The sequence below is a fragment of the Aethina tumida genome, chromosome 6 (assembly GCF_024364675.1).
Source record: "Aethina tumida isolate Nest 87 chromosome 6, icAetTumi1.1, whole genome shotgun sequence".
Taxonomy (NCBI): Eukaryota; Metazoa; Arthropoda; class Insecta; order Coleoptera; family Nitidulidae; genus Aethina; species Aethina tumida.
The window spans coordinates 10,668,275-10,683,782 of record NC_065440.1 but is presented as its reverse complement, the minus strand read 5'-3'; the positions used below and the strand labels follow the sequence as shown (position 1 = coordinate 10,683,782).

General features: G+C 28.4%; 1 protein-coding gene across 1 annotated transcript in view; it reads left to right on the top strand.

The window, feature by feature from the left end:
• Positions 1–210: 210 nt before the first annotated feature.
• Positions 211–15,508, top strand: part of LOC109605639 (calsyntenin-1) — an 81,468-nt gene continuing 66,170 nt past the window's right edge. Inside the window, exon 1 of the mRNA XM_049968346.1 lies at positions 211–421. Coding sequence (XP_049824303.1) covers positions 343–421 — 79 coding nt within the window. The 5' untranslated portion in view covers positions 211–342. The remainder of the gene's footprint in view (positions 422–15,508) is intronic.

The window sequence follows — 15,508 nt, the reverse complement described above, 5'->3', positions numbered from 1 at the left end:
CAGAGCCTACTGTCACAACGAAACAAGTGATTTCCAAACATTAACGCCAAGAAAAACAAAATTTTTGAGATTTTATTGAAAAATATGTGGAAATAAGGGCTTTATTCCAGACTTCCATCGAAACCGTACCCGAGTCCGTCCCTGGCGCGCGGCGCCGCCCTGAACTAACCACGGACCGTCGCTCAGTTTTCCAAAAACCGCCGAGGCGTACGCACCTACGTCCGCATTATGTTTTAATCCAGATATTGTCCCCAAACAAACCGCATACAAATCGCAAGTAAAAACGCTGAAACGCCAAGTAAAAAAACGCGACGCGCATCCCGACCATCCCAACCAGGAACAATGATTAAGTGGCTGGTTTGTTGTGCCCTGCTGATCGGATACGCACGAGCCATCGACGATGGATACGACGACTTGCCTGGTGAGTTCTGGGCGCCTCCGACGCCCATTTGTCACGGACCGAAATCCACGGCCTACTTGCCCACGAAATACGGGGAAGCGGTCCGGAAAACATAACGCGTGCGAACGGTGCAGGTATATCGTTCTTGTACAGGTGCAACACACAAAATGGCGACAGTTTTTCGGGGGCCGTTTCGGCCTCTCGCTCACGTCGCGGCCGTGCTGTCGCCCCACGGTCTGGTTCAGGGGGTCCCCGATGACGGCACCGCGTCCATTTGGTACGGGTTATCGGCGGAATGGGGGGCAAAAATATCGATCGGTGGTGCTATTGATCGCCCGCCGCGATTTTTTCGACGCGTCAGGTTGATATTTTACTAGTTTGTTGTGATTGTTGTTGCTGTTTTTGTTCCCGACGTTCGGGTTTTCGTCGCGTTAATAACACCGACTTATTGTTATTTGTTGGGTGGTTTTTGAATTTTTTTACTTTGGTTTTTATTTTAACAGATCAAATTGCCATTGAAATAAAAATAAAAACGGAACAAATGAATTTCGACATTTTGTACAATGGGAATTTTGAGTTATGGTGATTTGCTTCAATTTTGACAGTTTTTTGTCATTTTTGACTTTTTAGTTAGATTTTAAATAATTCAATTATTTTGATTTTCTTTTTTCCAGATAAATTAATGCTATTACTATATTTTTATTTTATACAAAGAAATTAAATATTAATATTGTTGTACCTAAAGTAGGTCTTGGACAGTTTATTAAAGGATTTTTGACAGTTTTTGCTTCTTTTGAGGTTGTTGACTTGATTTTCTAGAAATAATTTTGTAATAATTCAAATATTTTACAAATTTCATCGCGAAGAAACACTAAACCTTCTTGTTTTTTACTTAATATTGTCCATATTTAGTAATATAAATGTATAATTTTAAACAAAGAAATTTAATTCAATTATTTTTAAGACTAAAAGAAAATTTGACAATTTTTGCTACTGAAGTATTTTTTAAATAATTAAATTAAATTAAATCTAATCACCCAGAAATTTTAAACCTCTTGTTTTTTTAAGCAGAGTTAATTTAATAGTTTATGTATCTAAGAGGACTTTTGGCAGTAATTCTAATTTTTGATGGTTTTTAGTTAGATTTTCAAGAAGTAATTTTTAAATAATTAAATTAAATTACAAATCTGATCACCAAGAAATTTTAAACCTCTTGTTTATTAAGCAGAGTTAATTTAACAATTTTTGTATCTAAGAGGACTTTTGACAGTAATTCTAATTTTTGAAGTTTTTGATTGTATTTTCAAGCAGTAACTTTTAAATAATTACATTAAATTACAAATCTGATCACCGAGGAATTTTAATCTTTCTTGTTTTTAGGTGCAATTAATATTGTCAATATTTATAAATGTATAATTTTAAACAAAGAAATTAATTTAATTGTATTTAAATCTAAAAGAATATTTGACAATTTTTGCTGCTTTTGAGAATTTTGGTTAGATTTTCAAGAAGTAATTTTTAAATAATTAAATTAAATTACAAATCTGATCACCAAGAAATTTTAAACCTCTTATTTATTAAGCAGAGTTAATTTAATAATTTTAATATCTAAGAGGACTTTTCACAGTAATTCTAATTTTTGAAGGTTTTTGGAAAGATTTTCAAGAAATAATTTTTAAATAATTAAATTACAAATCTAATCATCAAGAAATTTTAAACCTCTTATTTTATAAACAGAGTTAATTTAATAATTTTTGTATCTAAGAGAACTTTTGACAGTAATTCTAATTTTTGAAGTTTTTGATTGTATTTTCAAGCAGTAACTTTTAAATAATTACATTAAATTACAAATCTGATCACCGAGGAATTTTAATCTTTCTTGTTTTTAGGTGCAATTAATATTGTCAATATTTATAAATGTATAATTTTAAACAAAGAAATTAATTTAATTGTATTTAAATCTAAAAGAATATTTGACAATTTTTGCTGCTTTTGAGAATTTTGGTTAGATTTTCAAGAAGTAATTTTTAAATAATTAAATTAAATTACGAATCTGATCACCAAGAAATTTTAAACCTCTTATTTATTAAGCAGAGTTAATTTAATAATTTTAATATCTAAGGGGACTTTTCACAGTAATTCTAATTTTTGAAGGTTTTTGGAAAGATTTTCAAGAAATAATTTTTAAATAATTAAATTACAAATCTAATCATCAAGAAATTTTAAACCTCTTATTTTATAAACAGAGTTAATTTAATAATTTTTGTATCTAAGAGGACTTTTGACAGTAATTCTAATTTTTGAAGTTTTTGATTGTATTTTCAAGCAGTAACTTTTAAATAATTACATTAAATTACAAATCTGATCACCGAGGAATTTTAATCTTTCTTGTTTTTAAGTGCAATTAATATTGTCAGTATTTATAAATGTATAATTTTAAACAAAGAAATTATTTTAATTGCATTTAAATCTAAAAGAATATTTGACAATTTTTGCTGCTTTTGAGAATTTTGGTTAGATTTTCAAGAAGTAATTTTTAAATAATTAAATTAAATTACAAATCTGATCACCAAGAAATTTTAAACCTCTTATTTTATAAACAGAGTTTATTTAATAATTTTAGTATCTAAGAGGATTGTTGGAAGTAATTCTAATTTTTGAAGGTTTTTGGAAAGTTTTTCAAGAAATAATTTTTAAATAATTAAATTACAAATCTGATCACCAAGAAATTTTAAACCTCTTGTTTTATTAAGAAGAGTTAATTTAATAATTTTAGTATCTAAGAGGACTTTTGGCAGTAATTCTAATTTTTGAAGTTTTTGATTGTATTTTCAAGCAGTAACTTTTAAATAATTACATTAAATTACAAATCTGATCACCGAGGTTTTTGGTTAGATTTTCAAGAAAGCGAATTTGATCGCTGAGAAATTTTATTTATTTTTTGTTTTTTAGGTACAATTGATATTATCAATATTTATATAATATAAAGGTATAATTTCAAACAAAGAATATTAATATAATTAAATTAAAAATTTAAAAGAATATTTGACAATTTTTGTTGCCTTTGAGACTTTTGATTAGATTTTCTAGAAGTAATTTTTCAATAATTAAATTAAATTACAAATTTGTACTCCAAGAAATTTTAAACCTCTAGTTTTTTCAAGGTGATTTAATGTAATAGTTTTAGTATCTAAGAGGACTTTAGACAGTTTTTACTACATTTGGTGTTTTCAATTAGTAATTTTTTAATAAATAAATAAAATTACTAACGAATACCATGTTTTCCGGTCACAATTAATATGTTTGATATATTTTATAATGTCTACCTTTGAACTGATTTTGTGTCAAAAATAGTTCAATTAATAATATTTTAAACGTTTCATAATTGAGTAATCTATTTCAAGAAACATAAATGTGTGTTCTTTCCACGTATTACATTTCATGGAAAACTTAATTTTGTTTATCGTAACATAAATAAATATCCAAGCATTAATTGAGACATATTTCAAGTGTATTTTATAATAGTTTGTTGAAAATAACTGTTCAGTTAATTTTTTGATTATTATTATTAAAATAAATTAAAAAAAAGTGTATATATTGCAGACTGTACATAGAAATCTTAAATTACACTCATTAATTTTTGAGGTATATATATATATATATATATACATATATATATATATATATATATATATATTTCTCGTTTTTTCATTTCACCATCGAATACATTATATCAACTAAAGGAAAATTTAGAAATTAAATTAACTGGTTAAAATTTTCTAATATTTAATTATTTTCCTAATGTCATTAATTTTTTTCTTATTCAATGAATATTTATAGATTTACCTTAAAACTGTATCCTTATGTTTTAGGCAGAGGCAGAGAAATTTGTTCAAAACTGGGAAAGTTGGTTTTCTTGAATGGAAAGGTTTTTAGCATATATGCTGATTTGAACCATATAAGTAGTTTATTGAAATTTGTAAATATAAAGTGACACATAGATATTCTAGTACTCTGTAGTCTTCCTCTGTTCTGAAGCAGTGAATTAATTCCACATAGCATTGAAAAATTTAAATTATTGATGTCTTCTTGCGAAATGCTCTGGCTCATTCATCTTGAATTGCTACAATTAGCTTCTGAGGAGTAATTGTCAGAAGATGATAATGGGTCGAACCCCCTCTTTGATTAAGACACTCGCTGACTCGTGGTGGCATCAATCTTATGGGATTATCGACTTTTTTTTGTGATATTTCATCCTAGATGAACTGAATCTGATGACTTAGTTGATTAAGAGTCGGTGGAGGGCTCTGTAAATTCTTTAAGCGTCGCCCCTTCATGTCCCACACATTTTCGATTGGAGAAAGGTCTGAAGATTTGGGTGGTCAAGACAGTAAATTCACATGGGAGGCTTCCAGGAAGTTTACTGTATTCCAGAACAATATGTGGATGGGCATTATCTTGCTGAAAAATTAGTCCTAGGCCTTTTCTTATGTAGGAAAGAAAATAAGACTCCAGAATGTAATCCATTCATCGATGGGACGTCATATTGCCACTAATGAAAACTGATGGAGTCCTGCTACCATAAGCAATAGTACTCCAAATCATTGAACCCATAGTGTTATGAATATGACTCTTCATGACAAAGTGAGAATCACCTCTTTCTTCACGTCGTTGTCTTACTAAGACGTGACATCGTGCATGCTTAAGTAAAAACGTGATTCATCACTAAACACAATGTCATTTTATTCCTTATCCCACTTTGACGTTTCATACTCCGGTCACTACGTTGGCGCCTATGGTCTACTGGTAGAAGTATGTCCATAAAAGGACGATAAATCCGTAGGCTGAAAAACTTTATACGGAGGTAAACAGGTCGAATACCAACTGGCCTACTTTCATTGGCAAAAAAATCATCCGCGTTGAACTCATCATGGATCTATGGTAGCTCTCTTCTCTACATCTTCTGCCCTTTTCACTCCATGGCTGTCAACATCGTATTACAGTACTCACAGTACGAAAATTTTGTTTCATCCAGGCTCACTATTCTGTATCCATCAAACTCGCTTAATTGGGAAAAATTATTTTCTCTTATTACAAAAATTTTGACAAATGGTCTAACTAAAATGTCTATATAGACACCAATTTTGAAGCTGAAAAGTAAATTTTTGGCTTACACGTTAACCGAGGATCATCTTATAAATAGCCATTATTAGTACCTTCAAATTTTATACAGGGTGTTCGTTATTTCGGTTTAATTTTGTGCAACTTGGAAGATTAATTACTTTGTTATTTTCAATGGAATACTTTGTATAGTAAGTAAAGTAAAAAAGTAAATTTTTGGCATACACGTTAACCAAGGATCATCTTATAAAGAGTCATTATTAGTACCTTCAAATTTTATACAGGCTGTTCGTTATTTCGGTTTAATTTTGTGCAACTTGAAAGATTAATTACTTTGTTATTTTCAATGGAATACTTTGTATATTTTTAGATTTTCGGATTCTACATGTAATTGCGAATAAAATAACTATACCATATACTATACCTAAATCAACTAAATGTTGTATTAATGTTTTCCCAAAAATCAACTAACTTATTTATTAGAAGTTTATAGGGGATATTTTTTTATTGATTTGAAACTTGTATATCAATTATAACTTAACTTGATCTACCTTATTAATTTATTTTGAACAAAATTCCATTTCCGGTTTTCCCGGAAGTGATATCAACTTTGTTATTTTCAATGGAAAACCCTGTATATTTTTGGGTTTTGGAATCCTACATGTAATTGCAAATAAAATGGATAAACCATGTGCTATACCTAAATCCAATAGTTTATTTATTATTTAAGTTATTAATATATTCCATAAATTTTCAGAGATAGTCTAACTAAAATTTCTGTAAAGACACCAATTTTGATGCCGAAAAGTAAATTTTTGGCATACACGTTAATCAAGGATCATCTTATAAAGAACCATTATTAGTACCTCCAAATTATATACAGGGTGTTCGTTATTTCGGTTTAATTTTGTGCAACTTGAAAGATTAATTAGTTTGTTATTTTCAATGGAATACTTTGTATATTTTTAGATTTTCGGATTCTACATGTAATTGCGAATAAAATAACTATACCATATACTATACCTAAATCAACTAAATGTTGTATTAATGTTTTCCCAAAAATCAACTAACTTATTTATTAGAAGTTTATGGGGGATATTTTTTTATTGATTTGAAACTTGTATAGCAATTATAACTTAACTTGATCTACCTTACTAATTTATTTTGAACAAAATTCCATTTCCTGTTTTCCCGGAAATGATATCAACTTTGATATTTTCAATGGAAAACCCTGTATATCTTTGGATTTTGGAATCCTACATGTAATTGCAAATAAAATGGATAAACCATGTGCTATACCTAAATCCAATAGTTTATTTATTATTTAAGTTATTAATATATTCCAAAAATTTTCAGAGATAGTCTAACTAAAATTTCTGTAAAGACACCAATTTTGATGCTGAAAAGTAAATTTTTGGCATACACGTTAATCAAGGATCATCTTATAAAGAACCATTATTAGTACCTCCAAATTATATACAGGGTGTTCGTTATTTCGGTTTAATTTTGTGCAACTTGAAAGATTAATTACTTTGTTATTTTCAATGGAATACTTTGTATATTTTTAGATTTTCGGATTCTACATGTAATTGCGAATAAAATAACTATACCATATACTATACCTAAATCAACTAAATGTTGTATTAATGTTTTCCCAAAAATCAACTAACTTATTTATTAGAAGTTTATGGGGGATATTTTTTTATTGATTTGAAACTTGTATAGCAATTATAACTTAACTTGATCTACCTTATTAATTTATTTTGAACAAAATTCCATTTCCGGTTTTCCCGGAAGTGATATCAACTTTGTTATTTTCAATGGAAAACCCTGTATATTTTTGGGTTTTGGAATCCTACATGTAATTGCAAATAAAATGGATAAACCATATGCTATACCTAAATCCAATAGTTTATTTATTATTTAAGTTATTAATATATTCCATAAATTTTCAGAGATAGTCTAACTAAAATTTCTGTAAAGACACCAATTTTGATGCCGAAAAGTAAATTTTTGGCATACACGTTAATCAAGGATCATCTTATAAAGAACCATTATTAGTACCTCCAAATTATATACAGGGTGTTCGTTATTTCGGTTTAATTTTGTGCAACTTGAAAGATTAATTACTTTGTTATTTTCAATGGAATACTTTGTATATTTTTAGATTTTCGGATTCTACATGTAATTGCGAATAAAATAACTATACCATATACTATACCTAAATCAACTAAATGTTGTATTAATGTTTTCCCAAAAATCAACTAACTTATTTATTAGAAGTTTATGGGGGATATTTTTTTATTGATTTGAAACTTGTATAGCAATTATAACTTAACTTGATCTACCTTACTAATTTATTTTGAACAAAATTCCATTTCCTGTTTTCCCGGAAATGATATCAACTTTGATATTTTCAATGGAAAACCCTGTATATCTTTGGATTGGAATCCTACATGTAATTGCAAATAAAATGGATAAACCATGTGCTATACCTAAATCCAATAGTTTATTTATTATTTAAGTTATTAATATATTCCAAAAATTTTCAGAGATAGTCTAACTAAAATTTCTGTAAAGACACCAATTTTGATGCTGAAAAGTAAATTTTTGGCATACACGTTAATCAAGGATCATCTTATAAAGAACCATTATTAGTACCTCCAAATTATATACAGGGTGTTCGTTATTTCGGTTTAATTTTGTGCAACTTGAAAGATTAATTACTTTGTTATTTTCAATGGAATACTTTGTATATTTTTAGATTTTCGGATTCTACATGTAATTGCGAATAAAATAACTATACCATATACTATACCTAAATCAACTAAATGTTGTATTAATGTTTTCCCAAAAATCAACTAACTTATTTATTAGAAGTTTATGGGGGATATTTTTTTATTGATTTGAAACTTGTATAGCAATTATAACTTAACTTGATCTACCTTACTAATTTATTTTGAACAAAATTCCATTTCCTGTTTTCCCGGAAATGATATCAACTTTGATATTTTCAATGGAAAACCCTGTATATCTTTGGATTTTGGAATCCTACATGTAATTGCAAATAAAATGGATAAACCATGTGCTATACCTAAATCCAATAGTTTATTGTTTAAGTAATTAATATATTCCAAAAATTTTCACAGATAGTCTAACTAAAATTTCTGTAAAGACACCAATTTTGATGGTGAAAAGTAAATTTTTGGCATACACGTTAACCAAGGATCATCTTATAAAGTGCCATTATTAGACCTCCAAATTTTATACAGGGTGTTCGTTATTTCGGTTTAATTTTGTGCAACTTGGAAGATTAATTACTTTGTTATTTTCAATGAAATACTTTGTATATTTTTAGATTTTTGGATTCTACATGTAATTGCGAATAAAATGACTATACCATGTACTATACCTAAATCAACTAAATGTTGTGTTATTAATGTTTTCCCAAAAATCAACTCACTTATTTATTAGAAGTTTATGGGGGATATTTTTTCATTGATTTGAAACTTGTATATCAATTATAACTTAACTTGATCTACCTTACTAATTTATTTTGAACAAAATTTCATTTCCGGTTTTCCCGGAAGTGACATCAACTTTGTTATTTTCAATGGAAAACCCTGTATATTTTTGGATTTTGGAATCCTACATGTAATTGCAAATAAAATGGATAAACCATGTGCTATACCTATATCCAATAGTTTATTGTTTAAGTAATTAATATATTCCAAAAATTTTCACAGATAGTCTAACTAAAATTTCTGTAAAGACACCAATTTTGATGCTGAAAAGTAAATTTTTGGCATACACGTTAACCAAGGATCATCTTATAAAGAGCCATTATTAGTACCTCCAAATTTTATACAGGGTGTTCGTTATTTCGGTTTAATTTTGTGCAACTTGGAAAATTAATTACTTTGTTATTTTCAATGGAATACTTTGTATATTTTTAGATTTTTGGATTTTAGATGTAGATGTTTAGATTGCGGATAAAATGACTATACCATGTACTATATCAAATCAACTAGATCTTGTGTTATTAATTTTTTCCCAAAAATCAATTAACTTACGTAATAGAAATTTATGGGGGATGGAAAAATGTAATGATTGGAAAATTTTATGGCAATTATAACTTAAGTTTGTTATTTTCAATGAAACACCCTGTATATTTTTGCAGTTAATATATATGGTAATACACTAAAAAGCAAATTTCGGCAGTTTTAAAATGAAACACAATAAAAAATAAACAAGACAACGCAACACAGAAGGGAAAATACAAAACGGTCGACGTCTTTATTTACGGGTCAGCATAAATTCGGCGACGTCGAAATTTTATTAGCTTCCTTCCCGTTTCCCCGATTTTACAAAAGGGAAAAAATAAAAATAATAAAAAAAAAATAAAACAACAAGAGAGAACGTATCGATGGCCCGACGTTTTTATTGACCTTTCAATATTTCCGTTACGAACTGCCATCAGGCAATCGCGAGTGGCGGTGGAGCGGAGGGCGGGCGCCCGTTTTCGACACGGTATCCATGTCAAACGTGCAAAAAGTGCGAAGACGACGGCGAAGACGCCGCGAATCGATACCGTCGGACCGGTTCGATGCGAGACCCTACCCCCGAAGCGAATACGCGGGGTCATTAGTTCCCCACGCTCCCCGTTCCGGGATTGATTGTTTGTTCGGCGGGGCCGCCGCCCGCCCGGCGGATTTCGGCGTACGCCGTTGCGGCCGGTAATTTGTTGTTAAAAAAAAAAAATATGGAAAAATGGAAATGGAAAAACTGGTGGTACACGTAACGTTTTGCGGATTTATTGCGCGGTTATTAAAACTGGGCCGGTTTGATTTATTCGACGGTTGGGGCGTTCGAATTTCGAACGGTTGCCGTTTGTTATTGTTAATCGCCCGGCTTTCGTGTTTTGGGAACGTTTTGCGTATGAAGTACGTAAATATGTTTCGTTTGTTGTTTTTAAACTACGTGTTTTTGTCGTCGGGACAAAACTAATAAATCGGTTACATAATTAATTTTAAAATCATTATCTGTTATATATAAAAGGTGATTCACCTAATTAATGAAGAACAAAAAAAGTATTGATTTGAAATTTTTGTCAATTATTATTTAACTTGAACTATCTTACTAATTTATTTTGAAAAAATTCCATTTCTGGTTTTCCTATTTTCAATGGAACCCTGTATATTTTTGTATTTTGAAATTCTGTATGTAATTCCCAATAAAATGAGTATACCGTGAGCTATACCTAAATCCAATAGTTTTTGAGTAATTAATATTTTCCTAAAAATTTTGACAGATGATGTAACTAATATGTCTGTAAAGACACCAATTTTGATGCTGAAAAGTTGATTTTTGAACTAAACTTTAACCAGGAACTATCTTACTAATTTATTTTGAAAAAATTCCATTTCCGGTTTTCCCGGAAGTGATATCAACTTTATTATTTTCAATGGAACACCCTGTATATTTTTGTATTTTCAAATTCTATATGTAATTGCAAATAAAATGAGTATACCGTGAGCTATACCTAAATCCAATAGTTTTTGAGTAATTAATATTTTCCTAAAAATTTTGACAGATGATGTAACTAATATGTCTGTAAAGACACCAATTTTGATGCTGAAAAGTTGATTTTTGAACTAAACGTTAACCAGGAACTATCTTACTAATTTATATTGAAAAAAATTCCATTTCCGGTTTTCCCGGAAGTGATATCAACTTTATTATTTTCAATGGAACACCCTGTATATTTTTGTATTTTGAAATTCTATATGTAATTATAAATAAAATGAGTATACCGTGTGCTATACTTAAATCCAATAGTTTTTGAGTAATTAATATTTTCCTAAAAATTTTGACTGATGGTGTAACTAATATGTCTGTAAAGACACCAATTTTGATGCTGAAAAGTTGATTTTTGAACTAAACTTTAACCAGGAACTATCTTACTAATTTATTTTGAAAAAATTCCATTTCTGGTTTTCCCTGAAGTGATATCAACTTTACTATTTTCAATGGAACACCCTGTATATTTTTGTATTTTGAAATTCTATATGTAATTGCAAATAAAATGAGTATACCGTGAGCTATACCTAAATCTAATAGTTTTTGAGTAATTAATATTTTCATAAAAATTTTGACAGATGGTGTAACTAATATGTCTGTAAAGACACCAATTTTGATGCTGAAAAGTTGATTTTTGAACTAAACGTTAACCAGGAACTATCTTACTAATTTATTTTGAAAAAATTCCGTTTCCGGTTTTCCCGGAAGTGATATCAACTTTATTATTTTCAATGGAACACCTTGTATATTTTTGTATTTTGAAATTCTGTATGTAATTCCCAATAAAATGAGTATACCGTGAGCTATACCTAAATCCAATAGTTTTTGAGTAATTAATATTTTCCTAAAAATTTTGACTGATGGTGTAACTAATATGTCTGTAAAGACACCAATTTTGATGCTGAAAAGTTGATTTTTGAACTAAACGTTAACCAGGAACTATCTTACTAATTTATATTGAAAAAATTCCATTTCCGGTTTTCCCGGAAGTGATATCAACTTTATTATTTTCAATGGAACACCCTGTATATTTTTGTATTTTCAAATTCTATATTAAATCCAATAGTTTTTGAGTAATTAATATTTTCTTAAAAATTTTGACAGATGGTGTAACTAATATGTCTGTAAAGACACCAATTTTGATGCTGAAAAGTTGATTTTTGAACTAAACTTTAAGCAGGAATTATCTTACTAATTTATTTTGAAAAAATTCCATTTCTGGTTTTCCCTGAAGTGATATCAACTTTACTATTTTCAATGGAACACCCTGTATATTTTTGTATTTTGAAATTCTATATGTAATTGCAAATAAAATGAGTATACCGTGTGCTATACTTAAATCCAATAGTTTTTGAGTAATTAATATTTTCTTAAAAATTTTGACAGATGGTGTAACTAATATGTTTGTAAAGACACCAATTTTGATGCTGAAAAGTTGATGTTTGAACTAAATGTTAACCAGGAACTATCTTACTAATTTATATTGAAAAAATTCCATTTCCGGTTTTCCGGGAAGTGATATCAACTTTATTATTTTCAATGGAACACCCTGTATATTTTTGTATTTTGAAATTCTATATGTAATTGCAAATAAAATGAGTATACCGTGTGCTATACTTAAATCCAATAGTTTTTGAGTAATTAATATTTTCCTAAAAATTTTGACTGATGGTGTAACTAATATGTCTGTAAAGACACCAATTTTGATGCTGAAAAGTTGATTTTTGAACTAAACTTTAACCAGGAACTATCTTACTAATTTATTTTGAAAAAAATTCCATTTCCGGTTTTCCCGGAAGTGATATCAACTTTATTATTTTCAATGGAACACCCTGTATATTTTTGTATTTTGAAATTCTATATGTAATTATAAATAAAATGAGTATACCGTGTGCTATACTTAAATCCAATAGTTTTTGAGTAATTAATATTTTCCTAAAAATTTTGACTGATGGTGTAACTAATATGTCTGTAAAGACACCAATTTTGATGCTGAAAAGTTGATTTTTGAACTAAACTTTAACCAGGAACTATCTTACTAATTTATTTTGAAAAAATTCCATTTCTGGTTTTCCCTGAAGTGATATCAACTTTACTATTTTCAATGGAACACCCTGTATATTTTTGTATTTTGAAATTCTATATGTAATTGCAAATAAAATGAGTATACCGTGAGCTATACCTAAATCTAATAGTTTTTGAGTAATTAATATTTTCATAAAAATTTTGACAGATGGTGTAACTAATATGTCTGTAAAGACACCAATTTTGATGCTGAAAAGTTGATTTTTGAACTAAACGTTAACCAGGAACTATCTTACTAATTTATTTTGAAAAAATTCCGTTTCCGGTTTTCCCGGAAGTGATATCAACTTTATTATTTTCAATGGAACACCTTGTATATTTTTGTATTTTGAAATTCTGTATGTAATTCCCAATAAAATGAGTATACCGTGAGCTATACCTAAATCCAATAGTTTTTGAGTAATTAATATTTTCCTAAAAATTTTGACTGATGGTGTAACTAATATGTCTGTAAAGACACCAATTTTGATGCTGAAAAGTTGATTTTTGAACTAAACGTTAACCAGGAACTATCTTACTAATTTATATTGAAAAAATTCCATTTCCGGTTTTCCCGGAAGTGATATCAACTTTATTATTTTCAATGGAACACCCTGTATATTTTTGTATTTTCAAATTCTATATGTAATTGCAAATAAAATGAGTATACCGTGTGCTATACTTAAATCCAATAGTTTTTGAGTAATTAATATTTTCTTAAAAATTTTGACAGATGGTGTAACTAATATGTCTGTAAAGACACCAATTTTGATGCTGAAAAGTTGATTTTTGAACTAAACTTTAAGCAGGAATTATCTTACTAATTTATTTTGAAAAAATTCCATTTCTGGTTTTCCCTGAAGTGATATCAACTTTACTATTTTCAATGGAACACCCTGTATATTTTTGTATTTTGAAATTCTATATGTAATTGCAAATAAAATGAGTATACCGTGTGCTATACTTAAATCCAATAGTTTTTGAGTAATTAATATTTTCTTAAAAATTTTGACAGATGGTGTAACTAATATGTTTGTAAAGACACCAATTTTGATGCTGAAAAGTTGATGTTTGAACTAAATGTTAACCAGGAACTATCTTACTAATTTATTTTGAAAAAATTCCATTTCCGGTTTTCCCGGAAGTGATATCAACTTTATTATTTTCAATGGAACACCCTGTATATTTTTGTATTTTGAAATTCTATATGTAATTGCAAATAAAATGAGTATACCGTGTGCTATACTTAAATCCAATAGTTTTTGAGTAATTAATATTTTCTTAAAAATTTTGACAGATGGTGTAACTAATATGTCTGTAAAGACACCAATTTTGATGCTGAAAAGTTGATTTTTGAACTAAACTTTAAGCAGGAATTATCTTACTAATTTATTTTGAAAAAATTCCATTTCTGGTTTTCCCTGAAGTGATATCAACTTTACTATTTTCAATGGAACACCCTGTATATTTTTGTATTTTGAAATTCTATATGTAATTGCAAATAAAATGAGTATACCGTGTGCTATACTTAAATCCAATAGTTTTTGAGTAATTAATATTTTCTTAAAAATTTTGACAGATGGTGTAACTAATATGTTTGTAAAGACACCAATTTTGATGCTGAAAAGTTGATGTTTGAACTAAATGTTAACCAGGAACTATCTTACTAATTTATTTTGAAAAAATTCCATTTCTGGTTTTCCCGGAAGTGATATCAACTTTATTATTTTCAATGGAACACCCTGTATATTTTTGTATTTTGAAATTCTATATGTAATTGCAAATAAAATGAGTATACCGTGTGCTATACTTAAATCCAATAGTTTTTGAGTAATTAATATTTTCTTAAAAATTTTGACAGATGGTGTAACTAATATGTTTGTAAAGACACCAATTTTGATGCTGAAAAGTTGATGTTTGAACTAAATGTTAACCAGGAACTATCTTACTAATTTATTTTGAAAAAATTCCCTTTCCGGTTTTCCCGGAAGTGATTATTATTTTCAATGGAACACCCTGTATATTTTTGTATTTTGAAATTCTATATGTAATTGCAAATAAAATGAGTATACCGTGTGCTATACTTAAATCCAATAGTTTTTGAGTAATTAATATTTTCTTAAAAATTTTGACAGATGGTGTAACTAATATGTTTGTAAAGACACCAATTTTGATGTTGAAAAGTTGATGTTTGAACTAAATGTTAACCAGGAACTATCTTACTAATTTATTTTGAAAAAATTCCCTTTCCGGTTTTCCCGGAAGTGATATCAACTTTATTATTTTCAATGGAACACCCTGTAAAATGAGTATACCGTGTGTTATACCTAAATCAAATAGTTT